General features: G+C 32.8%; 1 protein-coding gene across 2 annotated transcripts; it reads right to left on the minus strand.

Annotated features, from left to right (window-relative positions):
- Positions 1-9,482: 9,482 nt before the first annotated feature.
- LOC114284283 (phosphatidylcholine:diacylglycerol cholinephosphotransferase 1) lies at positions 9,483-13,066 on the minus strand. 2 transcript variants are annotated; one of them, XM_028227190.2, is made up of 4 exons: positions 12,531-13,053; positions 12,164-12,301; positions 11,359-11,391; positions 9,483-9,984 (listed from the first exon to the last, which is right to left on the minus strand). In XM_028227190.2, the coding sequence occupies exons 1-4, from the start codon at positions 12,981-12,983 to the stop codon at positions 9,700-9,702; spliced, it is 909 nt and encodes a 302-aa protein (XP_028082991.2). In that variant the 5' UTR covers positions 12,984-13,053; the 3' UTR covers positions 9,483-9,699. The 2 variants fall into 2 exon arrangements, with proteins under 2 accessions (XP_028082991.2, XP_082722216.1); XM_082866090.1 differs by lacking the exon at positions 11,359-11,391 and having other exon boundaries at positions 12,531-13,066.
- Positions 13,067-25,255: the final 12,189 nt, after the last annotated feature.

Genomic DNA, 25,255 nt, shown 5'->3' on the forward strand with positions numbered 1-25,255 from the left:
TTGAGAGAGAGAGCATTTATTCAATCTTCCTTAACCTGCTTTTTTTTTTCATTTCAAAAAATCGAATGAGGCTTTCACACTGCTAAGAGCGGTAGTTGAAACTAATAAATCCTGAATTTTATCCTCTGAAAAATGGTAGCTATAACACACTTTTACATGTAGTCCTTTCTATCGAGCTTAGCACAAAAACAACAAAACATTTTTCTTGCTCATCTCTCATCATCATTGTAACGCTTCAAAATAATAATAACAACAATCTATCTCATGATATTCAATAGTAACATCACATGCGAAATAATAACCTTTTATTCATATTCTTTTACCGTACAAAACATGACATATGCGAGCATACATTATAAATCCTAAATCTTAAATCTATAGCATATGCCACTTATGAGTGAAATTGAAGTAAAAGATCATACAGATAAGTTAATAACTGAATGGCTACATCTTTTCAAGACAATGCTTGGTTACAACAAAAATGAGTTCTACTCAATACAGTTAAAGCCCAAGGCTTGTACAAAACAATTACAACAAGAAATCAAAAATAAATCTTCAACTCCACGGTCCTCCCAAGCTAAGTCCTTGATAGAGGCATATCATCAGCACTTGAAAGTTGTTTTTCCACATAGGGTGAGCCTAAACCCAGTAGATATGCTTTAACATAATGTATGAATCTGAACGACGTCATTAGATGAATGCATGTACATGCCATTTGTCAAATGTTTTACTTTTCCAGCTCAAAATAATGTAATGCCAAGATTATATATCAGTTCATGAAAAATATCATTTTATAATAAAAAACAAGACAGTGGATACAAAACACTAGGAATTTTTAGGTACGTATCTTCTAGTAGCCTATACAAGCACTATCAAAGCCATTTTACCGGTACTAATCAGAAGGATCGTCACCTAACCACGTGGGTTTCTGGACTTTCACCAAGGACACACAGTCCAACATAATAACCACAACCACACCCCTTAATCAGATTCACCAAGGTATTCACCCATTTTTTCTCAAAACAATACATTTTCAATATTTAAGTATGAAACAATGATCAATGCAAGATGTATGAATAATTAGTTTTAATTCACCTAATCCTCATCCAATTTCTACAACAATCAAAGCTATCCATCACCGATAGTCCAAAACAGATATTTCTAGCTGACAGATAATTTCCAACAAAAGATCTAATCTCATCAATTTCAAAATGGGAGTGATACATATTTCCAACTCCATCCTCTTTATCAACATACACATTCATTTAATCCATTCAATTTCAATATCTTTTCCCATTTTCTTCCATAAATCAAATAATTAAAGATTTTAGAACAAACCTCTTTTACCTTTCAAAATCACATTTAAGTAAAGAAATTCCAACATTTCAACATATCTCAACTATAAACTCATTCCCATAACCTTTTTCAAGAATCCATTTGAAAACTTCTCTTTTACATTTCAAATTCAAACTCTAGGTTTCACCCAATTTTCCCCAAATCACTAAATCTTTTTAATGAGCAAATAACTAGGGTAAAAATCATACCGAAGGTTGAAGAAATCCCTACCTTAGAAGTAGAGGAGGAAGAGAGCAAGAGTGAACTTTGACGGAGCCGAAAATGAGAACCTCTCCGATTAGAACAAAGCTTTCGACAAACTCTACCTTTTTCTCCAATGAGCAATGATGGAGAAATCAACGGATGATGAAGTATTTGTGGTTTTAATCAAGAACTAGAGAGAGAGTGTGTGTGAAGAAATTAGGGTTTGGGAGGTTTTAGAGAGAGAGAAAATGAAAAAGGGATTCAAAAACCCTTTTTCCCGGATTGATATATGTACAAATCGCTCGAGCGACCAAAACATTGCTCGAGCATCAGACACAGTAAGTGGCATCGCTCGAGTGACCAAGAATATTGCTCGAGCGCACAATGACCCCCTCCTAGAAGTTTAGACTTGTAAAAGACTGCTCGAGCGCAAGAAACACCACTTAAGCAATACCCCACTTCTAGAAGTTTTGCACACCTGTAAAAACACTAAGAGATCCCAAAGACCGTTTGGGTGACCAAAACACCGCTTGAGCGAACAAATAGAAAACAGGACAACAACTCTTTTGAAAAACTAAATCCTAACCTGTTTCAAACATGACCAACACTCAACCCAACCACCAACAATATGAAAAGAGTATGAACAACAATTAAAGACATGAAATCCCAGATCGAAGAGCATGAAATGGGTCGGATCTAAACTGGAACCGTTATAATCATACTTTTAAGTACTCAGTATTGATCAATTCGCAAGAGTCAAGGCACAAAAATCTACACATTATTCAGGATTTCTCATGAGCTATGGATAAACATTTAATCCTCCTAAAATGTGTACACAATGAGATCATGTTCATTAATCCTCAAGTATTCAAAGTGAAGTGAGAATTACACAAATCAAACATGTTATGCAAAATAAATCAAAGTTTGTCAAGAGTGAGTCTAGAGACAAAAATCCTTTTGACCAATTAACACTTTTTTTTTTCTTAAAAAAAAAAAAACTCAAACACACAAAGACTCACAAGACTTGACAACAAACTAATTTTTTTTTCTTTTTCAAAGAACTCCAAAAATAATATATATATATATATATATATATATTTACAACACAAGAACACGAAACCCTTTATCGCAAATCATTCTTCCTGACCCAAACAACACTATTTTTAAGAAAAGGCGTTTTAACACAGTTGTTGAGAAAGATCACAGAATTTTGAAAATCCTTTGGACACTTTGTATTTTTGTTGGGTAACAAGGGTTGTGTAAAAGTTTTGGAGGCGTTGGAAAACTTATTACCTCTATGTGGAATGTGGTCATGAAGCAAATAACAATAAGGATGAAGATGACCTAATTTACAACAAAAAAACAGCCTTACCATTCTTTGGATATTTTGTAACCGGCTTACCCCATTGAATGTTGCACTTAAGCACTTGTTGAGGCCTTTTAGCTTGTCTTCTACTCTTGCCACGGTTAACCTGATACAAACTCAAGCAATTAGGCCTAATGTGACCACAACCTCCACAATGATGACAAACAGATATAAATTTCTTCTTTAAAACATTTTCGTAAGAAAAATTTAAAGTTGAAGAAATTGTACCTTTCATCTTCACAAAATCCTTTACCTCTTGTATGCTTGCACCATTATTGGAAGATGATGCTTCGGGTATGGAATTGCAATTGTTGTGGTAGCCAATTCCACTTTTATCACTCGCCATTTATTGTGAATTTAGAATGGGATCTAAATTCTTTGAGCTTGTATTCAATAACTTGAATGTGGCGTTGGCACTGATGACTTCAAGTTCTCTTTTTGCACACTTCTCCTCAAGCTCTTTTATTGTTTTGGCACAACTTTTAGCTTATTCTTCAAGAAGATGATTTTTCTTCTTAAGTTCGTCATGTGCGCCAAGGAAAAAATCTCTCATTTTTGCAAGTGGAGAGTTTATTGATTAAGTTATCCTTTTTATTTTCTAGGACATTGATCTTTGCTTGAGCCTCTAAAAATTCCTTTTTCAACTGATTCTTCTTCTTCACACATTTTTTCAAGCTGTTTATGAGTTCTTTTTGTTTTGTCAACTTACAGCATGGGAGGTACATCTTATGAATTTCTTGAGAATTCCCGTCTTCACTTTTAGAAGTGACTTCATGTTCTGAAGCCAGGTCAAGACTTGCAACCAAAATATTGTGGGTTGCATCTTTCTCAAGTTTTAAAGCTTTGGAAGGACATTCGGTTGAAACATGTCCAAACCCTTGACATTCGTAACATTATCTTTCTTGAAAAATTATTTTCTTTGTTGAGTTTAGAAATATTTTGTTTACAATTATCTCTTTCTCTTGAAATTAAATCCTTGAAATTAGACTTTTTTGTTTTCAAAAATTGTTGAAACTTTTTAGTAAATAAATCTATCATTTCGAATTCAACCTCTTGATCATCTTTGGAAGTTTTAACAAAATTACTGCCTTGAATTGAATCTATCAATAATCACAAAATGATCACACTCCTATAGCTTTGAAAAACAAAGTACGAGCGACCTGCTCTAATACCAATTGAAAATTTTAGATTTGCGCAGAAAACTCTTTTAGAAAATCTAGATATGTCCCATTTAACGTGATTATTGATTTAGGCAATCCAATTAAAAAAATTATGCAACCATGATCAATGAAGATAAGAGAGAGCAAGAGAAAATCAATTCATGACACAAAAGATTTTTTACGTGGAAAAATCACAATTGGAATCCACCAACTTGCGATAAAAAAAACCACGGGCCCTCAATTAGATGAATAATCCACTATGAAAGAAAGGTAGTACAGGAGATCTCTTACAAAGGCCAATCCAGGTTACACGAGTCCACTTACCAGCACACGTCTTAGTTCACTCTATAGGTACGTCCACGATCTCCACTAGATATCTGCCACGGTTGTCGAATTGCCACTATGCCAATGATTCTGGAATCCACCGAAATTTACAATCTTGAAATCCACTAAGAAGGTTCACTTTTGGAAATGTGTGAAGAACTTGTTACAAAAACTTGGTGATTAGCTTTGAGGCTCTTGGATGCTAATGTATCATCAAGTAACTAAGAGTATTACAAATAAAACTTACTACAAAGTTTACTTTCAAAACTCTCTAAATAAAATCTCTCTTACAAAATAAACTCCTAAAATATACTCTCTTAAGATAGGAAATATTTGAATTCTAGATAGTTTGAAAATAAGTTGGGAGAGATACCAAAATGTTCTTGGAGAGGTGCGTCAACAAATGAGCAAGGGGTCCTTTAAATAGACCTGAGGCAAGGCACTTTTGCGGGCGCGGACATGTTCTTTGCTGGTGTGGTCAGCCTTGGTCACGACTGTGGTGTCTCTTCGCGGATTATAGAGAAAATAGGGCACGACCGTGCCGTGCATGAATCGCAGGCGCGGTTGTGCAGCTCGTGGGCGTTACTGTATGGACTGGAGCAGTTGTTTTTGCTGACTCTTGTTGCTACTTTCTTCCACAAAATCAACCATGCTTTCCTCCACGCTTTGCCACCTAATCCTACAGGCAAACAGCCACCATTTGCCATGTAAAGTCCATGGCTTATGCTCATGCTCATGCTCGTCATTAAATGAAGATCCAACAAAATCCACAAAGAATTTTCACATGTGAAGCTCGATCCCTTCACCCATGTGTGCCACCAAAAAGCTGAGACAAACAGCCAACTTGAGAATCCCAAGGTTGACATTTTCAACCTAAACATTATCATAACTTCTTTTTCCAAATCTTTGACAATTTTGAAGCACTACAATCAAGGTGATAATCAAGGTAAGAGATATAAAATCAATCGAAGAAAATCAAAATAATTTGAAACAATGCTATTAAGTTTTGTTAAGAAAGTTATTGTCAATACACACATTATTAATGTCTCAAGATAAAAATCCTAACAATCTCTTCATTTGGTAATGTCAAGACAAAACTTTATAAACTATTCGTACACAAAATATTTTGATTCAACCAACAAGTGGACAAAGACAGAGAAATAATTGAACTGAAAAATATGATTTTGTCTTTGAAACGAGATTGCCAACTTGCCCTGTAATGCACAACCTTAGGATTACAAATCCTAACATGATAGTTTCTTTTTTTGATTTTTTTTTTTTTTTTGCCCATATAGTATCCCCACGTTCAAATGAACTTTGATATCAAAGCTGGAACTCCGAAGTTAAAACATTCAGTGGGGGTGACCATATAAATATGACATATAGTTAAAACATTCCATGCCATTGGATTTTGAACTTGTTGGATGAAATGATTTAATCACTGTGCATTCATATTTCATATACTAATGCAATTAATTGTCGTTGTGTATATACATACGGATTTAGGATTATTACTATGGCGGCGCAAAAATATATTTGAGAGTATAAACCTTTGTAATTTAAAATTTTTCATTATAATATTTAATATTTTTCAAATTTTTTGGGGGTGCGGTTGCTCTCATCCATGCCTACCTAGATCCATCCTTGTGTTTATAACTCCAAAGATTATTTATTTCTTTTGTTAGAGATGAAAAATAAGGGAGAATTTATTAGGAAATCCTTTTTTAAATACTTGTATTCTAATTAGTCTGTAACATATTCTTGTATTCCAATAAGTCTTATTATTTAGATATTTGATCCACCAAATTATAATTCTTCTCTTTAAGGTATTTTATAGACAATTTTACTTTTGTAAATATATTTTTTTGAATCCTTAACAATTTGGTGATGTAAACATTCATATTTGACATGTGAATGTTCACATTATGAAATATTATTTTATACTGTCAATGTGAATATTAATGCGCGTTTCACCTTATTATTATTAGAGTTATTTTGGTAAATATATCACTTATAGTATTTATTGAAACTTAATAATTTAAACTAAATGGAGCATAAGTAAGTGAAAAGAAATTTATGAATAAATGTCCTAAAAATAATTTGTAAATGCATTAGTTAAAATAAGTGATCTCTAACTTTGAGTACATAAAAGATAGAGTGATTGACCTATAAATTCCAAAAGGTGAATTTGTGGATCAATCAGTCCCAACTTTGTTTTAATGAACACCGAAGTCCCATTGAATGGGAATTGACACATTTGCTCAATGTGGTTTAATGTGCAGGCCAGTTATTGTATTTTTGAAATTTTAATTGTTTTGTATTAATTAAGTTTGAAAAAAAGTATACTAAGAACTTTTTAATTTGTTCTGTATTAGTCATGTTTGGAAAATACACTAAGGATTTTTTTATTTGTTCTATATTAGCCACATTTAGAAAATGTAACATGCCTATTTTGAAAATCAAACCATATTTCACGTGTCACATTTCAAAAAAGTACCCTAAAAAATAACATTTCACATTTAACCTACCCAAATGTAACATGCCCATTATGATTTTAGTTGTTTTGTATTAATCACGTTTTAAAAAAAGAACACTAAGGTATTTTTTATTTGTTCTGTATTAGCCACATTTGAAAAATGTAACATGTCTAGTTTGAAAATCAAACCATATTTCAGATGTCACATTTAAAAAAAAATAGGCCAAATGATTTTTGTAGTCACATTATTGGTTTGGATAAATCACATTCCACATTCAATCCTCCCAAATGTAACATGCTCATTATAGAAATCAATCATTGTGTCACATTTCAAAAATTACATTCAAAAAAAAAAAAATGAACCCAACAATCTATAAGGATAAAAAAAGTCTTAACGTGACACAATAATATATTAAATAAGATCTCATAAAAAAATATTTCCAGATGAATAGGATCTACTGATCAAAAAAACGAAAAAAAAAAATAGACTTCATAGTATATAGATTTTTAAAGTGGGATTTTTAAGTAATTTTTCCTACAAAATATATAGGAAAATGTTTGAGGGTCACAGTAGTTTTTGTGGCCACAATAACTCAAAACTGTCAAAACGACGTCGTTTTGGGTGCAAAACATGCCAAAACGACGTCGTTTTGACAGTTTTGAGCCATTGTGGCCACAAAAATTGTGGCCCTCTAGCATTGTTGAAATATATATCATTTAAGTTCTGATACAAATATTTTTATTTTTATTGGTTAGTGGGCTAAGTTACTGGGTTTGGATTTTGTAACTTCTGTTTGGGTGATTTTGAAACTCAATATAGGCCCAATCATGAAGTCAATTCGTGCTTGGACTAGTACATGTAGTATTATTATTATTATATAGAGTAGGTATAGCCCAAAATACACCCGACCATAGTCAATAGCGAATACCGATCAAAACACACTCTGAAGAATCCTATTATGGAGAAGTTATTCATTTGGTCGAACATTATACAATAACATGGGCTAAATGCTTTGTCAATCACCACAGCAGGATCAACCGGGACATGGTTGAAAACAAGCTCATTTCGGGCCTTCCATATATGCCAACACAACCACGCAATATTACCAAGAAGATCTTTACACTCTTGAAAGCTTCCCATATGTTCCATATATAATATCACTAATCCATCTCTGGAATGAATGAAAAGCCTGAGATTCAATCTTATAACCCAACCCACTTCCAAACCAAATTGCCTTTGTCCACCCACATCCAAACAACAAGTGCTCAACCAACTCCGAGGCATCAGTGTAAATATTCTTTTCTTTTTTGTTTTTTGGATCGGCGGCATGAGTGCAAATTTGACATACATTCTCTAATGAACACCTCCTTCTGTGAAGATTTTGAAGCGTGGCTAAACAATTGTTACAAACCCTCCATAAAAAGTGTTTTATTTTTTATGGGAGTTGCAAATTCCGAATGAACTTCCACTCTTTTTCGGACCACTGAAAGGAGGGTGAAGGGGACTCTTTCCAAGCCAATCTTGTCCGGTCCAAAGCAGATTAGTACTCAGACTTCACTGAGTTAATACCTTTCGAGTCTTGGTGCCAAATTAATGAATCATCTTTATCTTCCACTGAAATAGGAATGCCAATGATAGCCTCACTCTCTTCCTTCGATATTAAAGCTTGAATTTTAGACTTGTCCCAAACTTTTGAGGAAACAACAAAAGCATCTTTAACTTTGTGTATCTCACCCCCGTTTGGATGCCTCACTTTAACCTTGAAGCCCTGAACATTAGGAATCCAAAAATCAATTGTAGCACCATAATGCACCTGCCACCGCAACCCATCAGATAACACTTCATGCCCTTAAAGAAGACTCGCCCAAGCCCACAAAGCTCGAGCCCCTTTCAATGCATGAACAGAATCCAAATTTGGAATTTGGGAAGTTAACGAGTCTCCACCTTTGACGAGCCAACAAGGCTTTGTTAAAGGCTTTGAAATCTCTAAAACCCAAGCCCCCATTGCTCTTGGGTAAAGCCATCTTACTCCATTTAGCCCACTGAATTCCCTCACCTTTTGGATCCCCTTCCACCAAAAATTCTGAATAAAGAAATTCAATTTGTTTCCAAATAATTAGTTAATTTTTTTTTTTTTTAGATTGATTTCCAAATAATTAAGTTAGTACTTAGTTAATGGTTAAATTTGTAGTGAAATTGGTCATGGAATTTTGTTGATTAGTTATAAGCCTTTAGTGATACGTTTTGTTATGATTCGAATTGTCTGAATTAATTTTGATGACGAGACTTTATATGATGGTAGGTTACAAATCAAAGTGATCTTGATTAAATATCAAAATGGCTTCAATTATGAGTCCAACCTTTGCAAAATGGCTTTAATTATGAACCCAACCTTTGCATATTTTTTTTTATCATTATTATATTGGAATATGTATGAAAATATTTGTTACAACTTGTGATTATAGTTTATGAATAAGTTGATTATCTAAAAAGTATAAAATTTATACTTTTACCTTCTATTTTGTAATCAGCTTTCAACTTAAAAAAAAAAAAAAACTACAACAAAAAGACCCAATATACCACCACCCTTTTACCATCACAAGAACACTACAACAATTTTGGTTCCAATCACAGCCTTAATGCTTTTTGAAACTATATTAACAGAAACTGCAGTAGTGAAATATATTAAATAAAAAAACACAAAAAAAAAACATGGGCTGCATTGAACAAAAAAGAAATGAAAATGACCAAGCCCCAACCACCCACCTCTCCACCCACTTTTCTGTGTACTTCAACAAAGAGTTCAAAAGCACTCACAGAAAAGCAAGCCCCATTAGTGGTAGGGTATTTTCTTGCTTTCTTCATACTTTCCGGCCAAATCATCGAAAAGAATTCCGGCACCGACTCCGACGACTAAGTCGATCGTGTAGTGGCCTCTCGTGCTCAAAAGCCTGATTACTTGTAGAACGTTGAGGGTGTCAAAAACACGTCCCAATTCCCACCTCTGCATGCGTTTCATGTCGAGTGAGGCAATCACAGATGCAGCAACATGGCCTGAGTAGAACAAGAAAAATGACACGTTCCCAACTGGAAAGTCCACGCCGGAGCCCAAGAATCCCTACAATTCAATCTCACATTGCTTAATTTTTTTTATTGATGCTTTGTGGACCCTCATAAAAATCAGATTGATTTGATAATGAAAAATGCTTGGGAGCACTAAAAAGGGAACACTAAGGGGAGCACTAATGATGTGACTGTGGGTTCCGTCCACTTTCTATGTCTTGTTTTTTTTTTTTTTGTTCTTTTTTTTCTTGCCGCATTAGTGGTATTAGTGGTGTATTTTTTAGTGGTTTAAATTATTGTTATTTGAATAAATAAATAAATAAACTATTGTTGATTCCTGGGGAAGTTGATGAAAATGGAAGACCCGTTACTTCTTGGCCAGTCAAATTCCATAACACGAGGTCGTAAGTGTGCTTGTATATTAAATGTCATATATAATAATAATAATAATAAATATGACATTATTAACTTACTTATTATATCCTTAAAGTCAATTTTGGCACATATCATAATAACTAATATTTAGTGAATAAATAATAAAGAGTCAAGTAAAAGTTGAAAATTTAAAAGTAATTGAATAACAAAGGTGATTTTTATTTTTAATATGATCCAATATTTTTTAAAATATTTTGAGGATTTCTAGTTTAAAGCACTTAGAGCATCTCCAACGGTGAACTAAACTTTTTACCAAATTTGAGTAAAAAAAATCAATTTTCTCAATCTGATATGGTTTGCTCCAACCGTGAATCAAAAGGAAGGGTCGATCGGTAAGAATATATTTTTTTTTTTACCTGTTTGAACCTTTTTTGACTGGTTTGAACCTACTTATTTGAAAGGGAACCGGTCGACCGGTTGGTCAACCGGTCGGACAACTGGTTGGTTGACCGGTTGGCCCACCCCAACGGTAACGCATAGTGAAATGGTGAAATCTGGAGCCTGTTCTCACTTTGATAAATTTTTTGTTCCATTCTCATTTTGATACTAATTTGGTGAAATCATTAGAGCTCCAAAAAGTAAATTTTTCACCAAAATTCAAATTTGATGCAAAGTTTGATGAACCGTTGGAGATGGTCTTACATGGTTAAAAATGACAAAAATATACACAAACAAAATATCATTAAAAAACAAAACAACAAAACAAAAAAAAACATTGCCCCCACCGTTCTCTCATACCAACCAAAATGAAGGCATTTCTACACATACGTAAAAGTTTTACATAATACTCATATTATCATGTATAAGTGTGGGATATAAGTATTGTGTTGAATTTTTGAGTCCCTATCAATTGCTGCTTACACTAAAAAATGAGTATTGATAGGATTTTTGATAATTATTTTAAGTCTTAGCAATTGCTTTAAAAAAAAAAAAAAAAAAAAAAAAAAGAGAGAGTTATGCTAAAAATACGAACACTAAATACAGAATGAGATACCTCACATGGGATGGAATCCACGTGATGTAGGACCTACAAGTGAAATTCACCGCATATAAGACCGACGTAGGGTAAATTATCAACAGATCTTAATAGTTAAACTTAATTCCCATCAAATTCTATTGAAAAGAAGTCTTAATAAAATTGTCAGTTAAAATAATTTTTTTGTGATAATTTTTTATATATGTCGCTAAAAATTGACAATTAATGATTTTTTTTTATTATGATTTTAATAATTTGTCGTTAAAACTTACAATTAGTGATATTTTTTTGTGACACATTTTTTTTATAAGACCTATTAAATAATAAGTCCACTTATTAAGACCTACTCGTAAGTATCCCTAAAACGTATGTGTCCCATTATGTTTTTGATATTTGTATTAGTTACGAAGAAATACCGTCTACATGTGCAAAATATACATAAACTCTCACATAAAGATAGTCACACATGAATTCCACAAGTGTGGTCCTCACATGGTCCTCACTTGCATGTGAGACCTTGTGCACATAAATGTTTGCAACTAGTGTTTTTGCTTTCAAAACTAGAAAAAGTAAAGTAGTAAGATTATCTGATGTACATGTGACGCCAAGAGAAAACTACGGCTGATATCAAATCAATTTTCTGACACCAATCTCCAACCATACATATGCATCTCCCAGCGCACCAGATAGATATACGTAATATGAATTATAAATTAATAAATATCAGAAAATAAAAATAAAAATAAAAATAAAAATATGAATATGAATAAAATGAATTGACTGAGAATGAGAATGAGAGAGAGAGAGAGAGAGAGAGAGAGACCTCAGGCAAGGGAAGCTGAGTAGAATAACCAAGAATTCCTCTGCATGTGAACATAAACAACGCCGATATTGTAGCTCTCGGCCTTCCTTCCACTAACCATGTCCACAATATATACGACGTCTGCATCCCCACATATACCTATCCACCCCCAAAATCAAATCACCCCCATCAAATTCAACTCTGATTTATTTGATTTCTCTATATTGACATCGATAATTACAAATTGATAGTTACAGAAGAAAAACCCATGTGCTTGAATTCATCACAAACATAATTTAAGCATTAAAAAAAACAAAAAAAAAAAAAAATTATAAAAAAAGTAAAATATGTGACATTAATGTTATGTTGGGTTTAGATAGATACGTACGGTGTTGAGGCCTGCAAGAAGGGTGTTAATGGCGGGTCTAGAGGCAAGAACACGGTGAAGAGGAAGCGTGGCGACAAAACCCAGATCGAACGGTTGAGAAGAAGGAGGAATCATACGGAGAGTGTACTCCACACCCATGAAGAACAACAGAGCCGCAGCGAAGACGCAGGGTATAGGGTGGTGCCTCGCCACACCCAACACATCCCCAGACCTCCATTTCATGAAGGACGCGTTTTCAAGCATTCCACCATACCCACTCTGTTTCTGCTTCTGCTTCTTCTCGTTGTGGTTGTTGTTGTTTTTCTTCTTCTTGGTATCTTGTCGGGTGTTCCAGCCATTAGAGTAATAGGCGTTAAGAGGCTGCTTTTGATGCCTCCTGTTGTTGAGCGTAGTGGTGGTGGTTGTGGTGGTGGTGGTGGTGAGAGGAGAGCAGAGGAGTTTTTCACCGTCCATTAATGTGGGGACACGAGAGAGAGAGAGAGTATATGAGTCGTGTGGGTGTGGGTGTTGGGGGTTGGGGGCGTATATAACATGGAAAATTGGGAGGCGGAGTATTTAAGGTGTGAAAATATTCTGTACATCTAGGGAATGTGGGACTGACTATACCTGTACCAACACTGGAAAATTATGGCGTTGTTTGGGAAATGTTAAAAAATTAATTTTTTTGAATAAAAAAAAAATTGACTTTTTTAGGTTAAAATTTATAAAAAAATAAAATAAATTAAAATAGTTAATAAAATAAAATATCACATCAAATTCATAATTATTTCACTTTTTTTATCATAAATATCACATCCTATTATAAAAAAATCTAATCATCTTTTCAAATATAAATTTTTTTTTAACCTATTAAAATAGTTAAAAATTAAAATAACATATCAAAATAGCCAATTTTCCAAACAAGGCAATAGTCTCGGAATATTATGGGATTATATTCTTTCACTAATTACTATTTATTATACTTTTTATATTTCTCAATTATTCAACATAAATAATTAATACTTTATTTTCTTTAGGAAAATGTTTGAGGGCCCAAAATGCCTGGCTCGAATGCCCCGAATGCCCAAAACGACGTCGTTTTGGGCATTCCGTTTTTTTTTTTTTTTTTTTTTTCCGCCATTTTTGACCTCTGCAATGCAGAGGAAGAGGGAGAGAAAAAGAGGGAGAGGGAGAGGGAGAGAAAGAGAGAGAGAGGTCGCGTCGCCTGCGCCTCCCGCCGCCGATCGCGTCGCCTCCGCCGATCGCGTCGGCCTCCGCCGATTGCGTCTGCCTCGCCTCAGCCCCTCCTCCTCCATTTTTTAGGCCCCCTCCAGTCCTTCCTCCCCCTCCCCTCCCCTCCCCCTCATTCCCTTCTTCTTCCTCCTCCTTCTTCTCAAATTCGAGCCAAATTTGGCTCGAAACCCTTTCGGGCTCTGTAGCAGAGCTCTTTTCTTTATGAATTATACTGCTGTAAAATATCATGTGACTTTATTCCCGACTACATTCACCCCTACAACACCACTACACCACTCGAATCAAACAGGAAAAATTATAGCAAATTTTATGTAATATTCATTTGGGTGTCACTCTTATGTTTTATGTCTTAGGGTAAATTATAAAATGAGAATATAAAAAATAAATAAATAAAGAGTAAGAAAAATATTTGTAAAGTAATTGATGTATAAGCGAATTATGTATTATATTGTGCAATTAAGACTTGTATTTTTTTTACTTTGGAATTATATTTCTTACTCATTATTTTTAAAATTTTTTCCAATTATAAATATATTTCTTAAAATTTGATTAAAATATGAATTTTTTTTGTAATTTTAGAAATTTCATCCCAATCTTTTAAATTTTTAATTACATAATGAATAAACCATTTTATTAATAAATCATTAATTTAATTAATAGTTTGTAATAGGGTAATTTTTTTACCCAAAAAATAATTCTAATAATTTTATTATTTCACACAAGAGTAGTTAGGGATTTTATTTTTTTACTAAAACTGTAAAAAAAAAAAAAAAATTTCTAATAAAGAAGTACTTATAATTTCTAACACTAAAGGGACAATCAGTAATTTAAGAAATTCCCAAGTGACATATTTATAATTTACCTTGTATTATATTCTGTAAAAAGTAAGAGAAATAATTGCAAAGTAATTGATGTATAAGTGAATTATGCATTATATTGTGCAATTAAGACTTGTATTTTTATTACTTTCGAATTATATTTCTTACTCATCATTTTGAAAATTTTTTCCAATTATAAATATATTTTTTGAAATTTTTTTAAAATATAAATTATTTTTTGTAATTTTAGAAATTGCATCCCAATCTTTTAAATTTTTAAGGGAAAATCAGTCTAGGGTCCCTCTCCCACTTTTCATAATGGAAGAGATGCACAAAATTATTTTTTGATGTCTAAGGTCCCTAAACATATATCAGGGAAATTTGACCTTACCAAATAAAAACTCATATCTCTCTCTCTCTCTCTCTCTCTCTAAACTTCTCCATTCTCAGACCTGTCCAGATCAACTCTTATTCCTTACCCCTGACTTCATTCTCCAGCCGATTGAGCTTCACCTTCACCGTCAATGGCATCGCCGCTCAGGGTCTTCTTCTCCGATTCGAACACAGTTGCGTCGGTGATCGAGAAATTGCTGAAACTTCAAGAGATAGTGTCGACGTGCGCGGAGAGATGGGCGACGATAGGTGGAGACGAGAGCTGCGTGGCAGCGATTGTGATCTCCTTTCAACTCCTTCAAGTCCACCGACCTCTTCATCTCCCCCACCGCCCTCACATCCACCGGACCACCATCGTTTTCGTACCCAGCTGTTCAATTTCCTTTGCTCCATTCCTCAACTGAATTGGGTACAAACCCTTTCAAGCATTGACATATTGGAGTATTATTGTTGCAGCAAACCCCGAAAGTTCCACAAAATCCATAGACATCACATGAATTTACCGGTGCTGGTGCTGTCCAAGTAGTATACCAGTCTTTTCCGTCCTCCCAATTTATCGACGTCATAAAAATCCCGCTTCAAATTTGACAAAGGGGGATAAGGTTTTGGCAGATACATATTCAAGTCCTGTTGGTAGGATCTCTGAATCAGTAAAGGGGGCTTTACGAGTGGAAAAGGTAGACAGAAATGGCAATATATCAGACAACTCCATTGTGGAATCTATATCAGGTGTGGATATATTCCCAGAGAATTTCTCTGGGTTTGAACTGAAATTTCTTTGGGTTGATCCAAAGAAATTTCAAAATTTTGCTGGAGAGGTAATGTTGTGGAAAGGCAGAGAAATTTGGAGAGATAATTTTGTGGGAAGATAGGTGAAGTCAAATTTCTCTGGAGTGTTGAGTCTAAAATTTCTCTGGAGTGTCGAGTGTGAGAATCATCGATTTGAGATTCAAATTGGGGATGACAGTGGAGGAAGAATCCAAGGAGTTCTTGGCGAGTATAACCATTATAGCTCAATCCCTCAAAGTGTATAGTTTCGAAGAACTTCAATCTGCAACAGAGTATTTCAGTCTCAAAATATAAGCATGTAGCAGAGGAATAGGGCTAAATTACAAATTCACAAGTACTGCTTACCGTCCCTGCAGTTGACCTTAAAGAAAGAAATGTGTTGTGTTTCATTCGAGAAAACCCAAAATCACAAACCTAATAACAGTAAAATTCAAGTCAAGATGGATTAGCTTTGGAACATGGGTAATATTTCACCAAACAATCTTAATGATGAGATAAAGAAGCCATAGAGAAATTTCTCTGGAGAGTGGGAAGTATATGGAAGGCAGAGAAATTTGAAATTTCTCTAGAGAGTCCATGAAAGGCTAAGGATACCAGAGAAATTTGAATTTTCTCTGTACTAATTTTCCCTGGTTGAATTTTCTCTGAATCGAATTTTCTCTGGTTGATGTTGAGGGACCTTAGACATTATAAAAAATATTGAGTGTCTTTATGCTATAAAATCATAATACTAGGGACCTTAAAAAAAATCCCAATTTTTAATTACATAATGAATAAACCATTTTATTAATAAATCATTAATTTAATTGATAGTTTGTAATAGGGTAATTTTTTTACCCAAAAAAATAATTCTAATAATTTTATTATTTCATACGAGAGTAGTTAGGGATTTTTTATTATTTATTAAACTGAAAAACAAAATTCTAATAAAGAAGTACTTATAATTTCTAACACTAAAGGGACAATCTGTAATTTAAGAAATCCCCAAGTGACGTATTTATAATTTACCTTATATTATATTATGTAAAAAAAGTTAATGATTTTTTTTGAAATCCTTTGTATTGCTAAGAATCAAATGGCAATGGGAGAATTTTATTCAAACATAAAATTTATATACTTTTTTTTTACAAGAGTGATGTGATAATATTATTCTTATAAATAAATAAATAAATTACATTCACCTTCACTAAAGTTTGAAAAAAATTACAACTAGTCTCACATTTTTTATATAATTATACTAGTTTTCTTTGGAGTTTTAATTCACATAACGTTAGGCTATTTTTCAGTAACATGTTGGTTATATCAATAAAAAATAATATCGTTATATATTTTCCACCAACATATATATATATATATTTACTTTTATTTATTTTAGTGTTTACTTATCATCTGCATTACTTTCGGTTATTTTAGCCTTACTAATTAAAAAGGAGGTCAATATAATTACATCAAGAGTATGAGACTAATTGTATTTTTCTCAAACCACAAGGGAGGTGAGTATAATTTATCTTAAATAAATTCATTTTTATTGAATTTTTTCAAATAAAAAGATAATATTAAATTTTTATATTTGTATATCATTATTTTAATAAAAATTGTGTAAAAACAATGTTTGAAAACACCAAGTACTACATACTAGAATTTTATTTGGAAATCTCAATGTGTGATTCATAATTTTATCTAGAAATCTCACTATTAAGAACAAAATGATACATTTTGATAATTAAGAGGCCAATTGTATACTTTTCTGATTTAGGAGATGAAAGTAATATTCGGCAATAATTTAAGGATTCTTACAATCTAATTTCGTTGGTTAAAATTAGGAACTTAAAAAAATTATGCTTTTACCTCAAAATATGTGATCTATATCATTTTGGTCTCCAATATTTATATCATGTCAATTTAATTCTTACATACAAAAAGTAATTCAAATAAAAACTTTTTTTTTTTAAAAAAATAAACCTTAGATTTTTGGGAAGAATTGGAAGAAAATGCATTTTTGTATAGAAATAATGAAATTGTGAAGATTTCTTTATGAAAATGATTATGTTGTTTGAGATATCCATGAGATGGATGAATGTTGTTATTTGAGAATCTTGGATTAGCATGAATATATATATATATACTTGAACTATGAAATGAAAATGGTTTTGATTGTGAATATGAGATGGTTTCATATATCACATAGATATGGATCTTGTTGTGATTTGAGCAAATGTTGAAAATTGTAGAATATTACAATGAAGTTTTATAATCACATTTCATTCCATTCATTTTGCACACGCTTTGAATATTGTTATCCTAGCAATGCCATGGGAATTGATTTATTATTTTGAGAAAACAATTGGAAACATTTAAATGTTCTGGGGTAAATACATTTGGTAAGTCCAGATAGAGGGTGTAAATAATAATGTTTAAGTTAACTTAAGTATCTAGGGTAAAAGACCAAAAACACGTGCGGAGAAGGTACTACGTGCTTTTCGGTTAGGAGCCAGTAAGTAGGAGATTGGTAGTGCTTGTTATGCCTATATGTAAATACCAACCTAAAGAATACCTGAGTCATATTAACCACCCCGTACTTAAAATTTGAAATTTATCAAGATAATGAATTGTCTCAAAAGATCATTGCATATGATTTTTAAATGAATAAAACTTGTGATTTTTTGAGCATGGCATGGCATTGCATTCAAATAAATAAGACTGCTTAAACACGTATACTTTGTGAAGATATCTCTACTAAGCTTTGTGCTCACCCCCTAGTGGATTTGTGCATAAAAAGATGTGATGATTCCGGCAAGCTAAAGATGGGGAACATGTTTTGAGAGTACGATACTTTTTTATATTTTGTTGCATATTTTGACAAGCCAAGGGCTTTAATGGTATGAGTTTTTGGAACTATCTGTTGTGTAGCCAGAACTTTTAGTCTTTGGGCATTTATTTTGTATCATTTATTTTGTTTTTCATTAAACTGTCACATATGCTATGGATTCACCCTTTAAGAAGTTTGAATATGTATCGCATGTGGACACCTTTTGTAAATCTCTTACTAGAATGAATATGAATATAGAGATTTGACCACTTAATTTGAGATTAGCATAGTTGAATGATTTATCTTTATGTCTTTTATTTGGGGGCATTACAACAATCAAAAAATCATTGTCACTTCATTAAACAAAGAAAGCCATTAGATTCATTTTCACTTCAACAAAATGCTAGTGGTCCACCATACATTACATAAACATTCTACCTACATCTCATACTTATTCTACCCTACATTACATACACTATTTCAAATACACTAGAATGACAACTAGCACCAACAACACCATAATAAAGCAAAGGCGTAATTCAACTTATCATCAACACTTTCAATCACCATTGCCAAGTCTTTATATTGTTTCCTACTATTCACAGTCATGTCCTTGAGCTCCTTATTCAAGATAATTACTTCTTTAAGAGTAGACAAGACATCTATGTGTTCTTCAAGAATATCATTTTCAACCACCTTCAAACTATGCATCATATGTAGAGAGATCCACCACTCAAAGAACTTACAGTTCATTCACAGAATGGGGGCATACAAAATATAAGCAATTTGGTTGTTGACTGAGAAATCTTAACCATAGCTTTGCTGTCACATTGACAATTACGGTTGTCAAATCTGACTTCATGAATGCTGGCTATACTTGCATTTGATGTGACCTTCAAAAAAATATCAAATAGCAAAAATCATTTATAATATCAAGGGACCTCCAAGCACAATTTGATCCTTAAAGGAAAAGCAAAGAGTGCAATGGATCTGAGATTCCTATTCTAGGAAATCGTAACAGCCTCTTTCTAACTTAGTTTGGTTTGTGAACAATTTTTATTCTAATAGCTCTCTCTCTCTCTCTCTCTCACACACACACACACAAACCATTAAGGGGCCATAAAATTTCCTCTATTAAATTGAGTTTCAAGGATAGCAATTTTTCTCTCATGAATTTTTTTTTATAGGTTGCAATCTTATATTTCTTATTTTAATCGTTTAAATATAGACTGGAAGTGGAAATTAATGGCAAAATTCGTTAGTTATTTTACACTTATCAATCTTATTTTTTTCAATTCTCTGAGCCAATATGGTAATCAAAAAATACATACAAAATTAGGGGAAAATATATCTTTGAAATTAGGATTATTTGGAGTAATGTGTATCAATCTTATTTTTTCTAATTTTTTTTGTGCCAATATGGTAATCAACAAATATAAACAAAATTAGGGAAAAATATATCTATAAAATTAGGGTATATCTATGAAATTAGGATTCTTTAGAGTAATGTGTGTGTGTGAGAGACAGAGTAAGACAAAAAGAAATGATTATGAGAGAGAGAGAGAGAGAGAGAGAGAGAGAGAGAATGAATTTGGAACTTACAGTTTCATATTCGAGTCTTAAGGATTTGGGTATGGCTACCTTCGCTACCATCGGTGTATGTGGTGGTGGTCGTCGTCTTTCTCTCCTTTGTTACTTTCGCCTTCCTTCATGGAGTTTGAGTTTGTGGAGAGAGAAAACTACTCTATTTTGGGGATTTTTTTTTTTTTTTTGGTACTGAAGCAATCTGAGCGGCATATCATTAAGTGGATGATGTGGCCCAATCTAGGCCATCTCCCAGTAGATATAACGATTCTGGTTTAGACCCGACCCATTTCATATTTCGGACTCGGGTTTCATGGTTTCGTGTTGTTGTTCATGTCTTGTTTCTCTTGTACATTCTTAAATTTGGTTGTTGGATTGTAGTGATTGTGTTTGGAACAGGTTGGCTGCTTAGTTTTTAAACCTTTGTTGCCTAGAATTTTACTCCTCCACTTGAGCGACACTTTTTGTACTCGAGTGAGCTTTATGAACTCTTAGTACTTTTACAAGTCTGCAAAACTACTGGGAGAATGTATTCTATACTCGAGCGGTTCTTTCTGCGCTCAAGCAGGTTCAGCCCGAGCTGCATTTCTTGTGCTCAAACGTTGGTCCGTTGTCTGCAAAACTACTGGGAGTGTGAATTCTGCTCTCGAGCGTCACTTTTTGCACTCGAGTCGAACAACTTATTGTGTCTAATGCTCGAGCGTCACTTTTTGCGCTCAAGTGAATTGTGCGTATATCAGTTCACAACAGCACGTTTTTACATCACTTTTTCATACATTTTTCTCTTAAAACCCTAGATCTAGAGCCCCTCTCTCTAAAACCTACCTTCTCTCTATATTTTCACCTAGATCTAGTGATTTCTCTTCAAGTGTGCCTTTGTTAAAAATGTAGAACATCTCAAGGGCTACATTTTGATCCGAATAGAGCTTGGTTTCCACATCTTTGAATTCTCTCCATCTCCTCCCTTGGTCTTCTAAACTTGAGGAAGGAACTTTTTACACTATTCTATGAGTTTTAACTTAGTTATTTATTGATGTGTAAGAAATATTAGAACTTGGGATGATTTTGAACAAACCTAGGGTTTTGGTTTAAAATCAAAGGAGAGATTTTCCAATGTATGTATTAAAATTGGTAATGGAAGTAGATGTGAGGTTGTGTTATGATAAATTCACTGATTTTGATAACCGGGGTGGAGTTCGAAAGAAAAGGGAATTTTGCCCTAATTGTCTCGAATAGTTATTCCGTATAAAATCATGAAATTGGCATTGGGAACATGAAATTAAATGGACATTTGTATAAATGGTGGAGTTGTGTATATATTACCTCTCACCTATGGAAATTTGCATAATTTATCTATCTTGAAGATTATATATCTGTTTTGGGCTATTGGTGGAGGATAGCTATGATTGTTTTAGAAATTACATAAGGATTAGGTAAATTAAAGCTAATCTCTTATCCGTTGTCATTGAATATGACTAGGTTTTAATACATTGTAAATATATGATGTGTGGGAAGAGAAAGGAGATGTACTCTATGTTTGGGAGAAGAAATGTGATGGACTCCATTGAATTAAGTTGGCCTGTGTGTCTAGGGTGAAAGTCCCGAAAATCGTATGTATACATGCGTGTCGGTTCCCACAGACGAAATATTCATAAAATAGCAAATGGAAGTGGTTGTCTGAATGAATTGGTGAATGACTCATGAAATGAGATAAAATGATGAATAAATGATGAAATAAGATAAAATGAATTTAGATAACATGAACTGTGATATAAAGCTTGGCATGACATGGTTTTACAAAAGAGTTATAAATGATTTTTATTGTGGATATTGAATGTGTATCTCACACTTATATTTTTATTAAGATTCATATATTGTATTAGATTGTTTCTACTGGGTTTTGGTTCATCCTATTTGGGAAAAATCATTTTCAGGTGTTAGAGATATGCCCCCGCTAAAACAGTAGTTTGGGGAGATTTAGAGCAAGTGCATCTTTTGATTGTACTTACTTTGTATAGCTAGGGGCTTAATTGTATTGAGTTAGACTCATTTTTGTTGTAACCAAAAAGTGACTTAGAAAGATGTAAGTTTTTAGGACATATGAATATTAATTTAGCTTTCATTACTGTTACTATTTGTAACACATTATAGATTCAGAATGTGTTATTTATGAATGTATATCGCATGCGTCACCTTTTGTATATTAACTCTGATGAGTGAAAGTACTTTGTTTCAACTTGATTTCCACTTATGAGATGGGTTTATCATATTTCTTTGGGACGTCATAGAGGAAGCACTGGAGAGAGCTACTGATGAGGATTTGAACTCACCAAAAAGTCACGAGGACCTATTGTCAAGAATAGTGAATTACCATTCTCATTAACAACCAAAATAGTATTTTAACTATTAAATAAGGTAGATGCATATAAAATATCTAAAATATTATTTTTTGTTGAATTTAATAACTAAAATGTAATTTTTTTTCATCAATTTTATTTAGTTAAAATAGACAAATAATTTAGATTGAAAACAAATTAAAAAATTATGATTTAAATTGACGAAATAAAAAATTCATGATTTATTTTTTTATATGGGTCAAATCGTGGAGTTCTTTTTTTAATAATTTTTGCTAAAATGTTATATCACATAAAAAAACAAATTTATATCACATAAAAAAACAAATTTAACATAAAATTTTTGATTATCATAGCATTATTCTTATATAATATAATAGTATAGCAACAATAGTTTTTAGATGCGTTGTAATTGATTTAAATGTGTCACTTTTTAGTTTTATAACAATGTATTGGGTGAAAGATAAAAATTCAAAATTTGGTCGGAAGCTTTTCTTCATATTGTGTATCACATTTCTGGTCAACGCCGCGGTAATTGGTAAACTATTGACATTTTTATTTTATTGCTATTTCTATATCAAACGCGATTCACATGCCTAGCTGGTACCGAAAAGTCTAAGGCCCTATGTACCTTGCCCGGGAAATGGTTACATATTGCAAATGAATGGTAGAGATTTGAGTGGGGTAGTGGTATTTGCATTTTATAATTAAAATATAAAATAGTATAGTTTTAATTTTTTAAGTTATAATTAAAAAAATATTACAATTAAATACAATATGAGTTATAATTAAAAAACTTATAAGTTAATTAAAATAAGGGTTAATTATATAAAAAAATTCCAAGATTTCGCGTGTTTTATAATTTAAATCCTAGAGTTTCAATTTCGACAAATTAAATCCTAGAATTTTATCCGTGTTTTAATATGAACCCTCCGTCCATCTCTGTCTCACTTCGTCTTCTTCCTTATTTTAGATTCAAACCCCTGTTCAAACTCTTGTATCTTCCTCGTCATAATTTCGTTTTGCTTTATTTTTGCGTCGTTTATTGCACCTCTTTTTGCATGCCATTGTAGCTCCGAAAGGTCGCCAAAAATAAGATTTTTTTATTTTTTTTTTCCTCTATCTTCTATCTCTATGCTTCCTCATTTCTCATTCATTTCCACAATTATTCTCTCTCTTTTCCTCTTCCTCCATGGCTCGTCCACCGAACTCGTAGTGGCCATCGAACCTCTGACGGTGGCGGTACCGTCGAGTGGTGGTATGTATACAACTACCCACAAAAATCAAAAACCAAATGCATTGGTGAGCATGTCAGGGCACCTTGGTTTCCAATCAAGTCTCATCTATTGCTTTTCCGTTGCCAAGAATATTGTTGTAATAGCAGCAAGACAAAAAAATAAATAAATAAAAGAGAAAAATCTTATTTTTGGCCAATTTTTACAGTTTCAACAGCATATAAAAAAAGGTGCAACAAGACGTATGAGAGGTGGAATGAAAACTAAGCTATGAGGTATATCCAACGACGTGAAAATAAGGCGAAACGAGATTATGGCGAGGGAGATACAAGGGCTTTAACATGTGGGTATGAATCTGAAAAAAAAGAAGAAGAGAAAAGCATATTTTTTGGCCAACTTTCGGAGCTACGACGACATGCAAAAAGAGGTGGAACAATGGGTATGAGGGATGAAATGAAAATTAGGCCATAAGGTGAATCCAATGATGTGAAAATGAGGCAAAACGGAGTTATAGCAACGGAGATACAAGGGTTTGAACATGTGGGTTTGAATTGAAAGAAGAAAGAAGATGAAGTGAAACAGAAATGGATAGAGGGTTCACATTGAAACACAGATGAAACTTCGGAGTTTAATTTGCCGAAATTGAAACTTTGGGGTTTAAATTGAAAAACACATGAAATCTTGAATTTATTTTTTTATTTTATTTTATGTTTTTTTGTAATTAACCTTTAAAATAATGTCATAACTAAAGAAGAAAATTATATAACTAAAGGTGCATATGGTACAACCTTTTTAAGAAGGTATATATTAAAATTTCTCAAATTGGGATTTATATCGAAATGGAAATTGTTTGACATGCCTAATAAAACTGTCACAATTTCACCTACAATGAAGTGAAAATGTGTCAATTTTTAATTCGTTACCTACTCAATTGAGAAATGCCCTATTCCCTCATTTCATCACGCCCAATTGCATCTCTAATGAGGTGGCAAATAATACTAACCAACTAAATTTCTTCAAACTCTTCTCTCTCTTTTCAAAATAGTTTATCACCTCATTAGATGTATAATACTAACAAACTAATATTCTACAATCTTGGCAAAATAAATAAATAAATAAATAAAGGGGATGTAACAAAACTCCACTCAATTATGCGGGGCTCTCTTACTTGTTACATTATTGAGGGTGTATTTGGAGGTCTCAAATGTGGGTCTCTAACATTACTTATATTGAAATTTAAGATTGTTTGAGATAATTTAAATAAGTTATATATATATATATATATATATTTTTAATTTTTAGTGATTTTGTTTTTTCAAATTATGTCAAAATTTTTTACTTTTTCAGTCTATCTTATGTAGAGTAATCTAAAAAATAATTTTAATTGAAAAAAAAAACTAAAAGCAAAATAAGCTCAAAAAATTTATTATTTTTGTCTATTTAATTCTCTCTCTCTCTCTCTCTCTCTCTCTCTCTCTCTCTCTCTCTCTCTCTCTCTCTCTCTCTCTCT

The sequence above is a fragment of the Camellia sinensis genome, chromosome 4 (genome assembly GCF_055761805.1).
Source record: "Camellia sinensis isolate YWXY chromosome 4, ASM5576180v1, whole genome shotgun sequence".
NCBI lineage: Eukaryota > Viridiplantae > Streptophyta > Magnoliopsida > Ericales > Theaceae > Camellia > Camellia sinensis.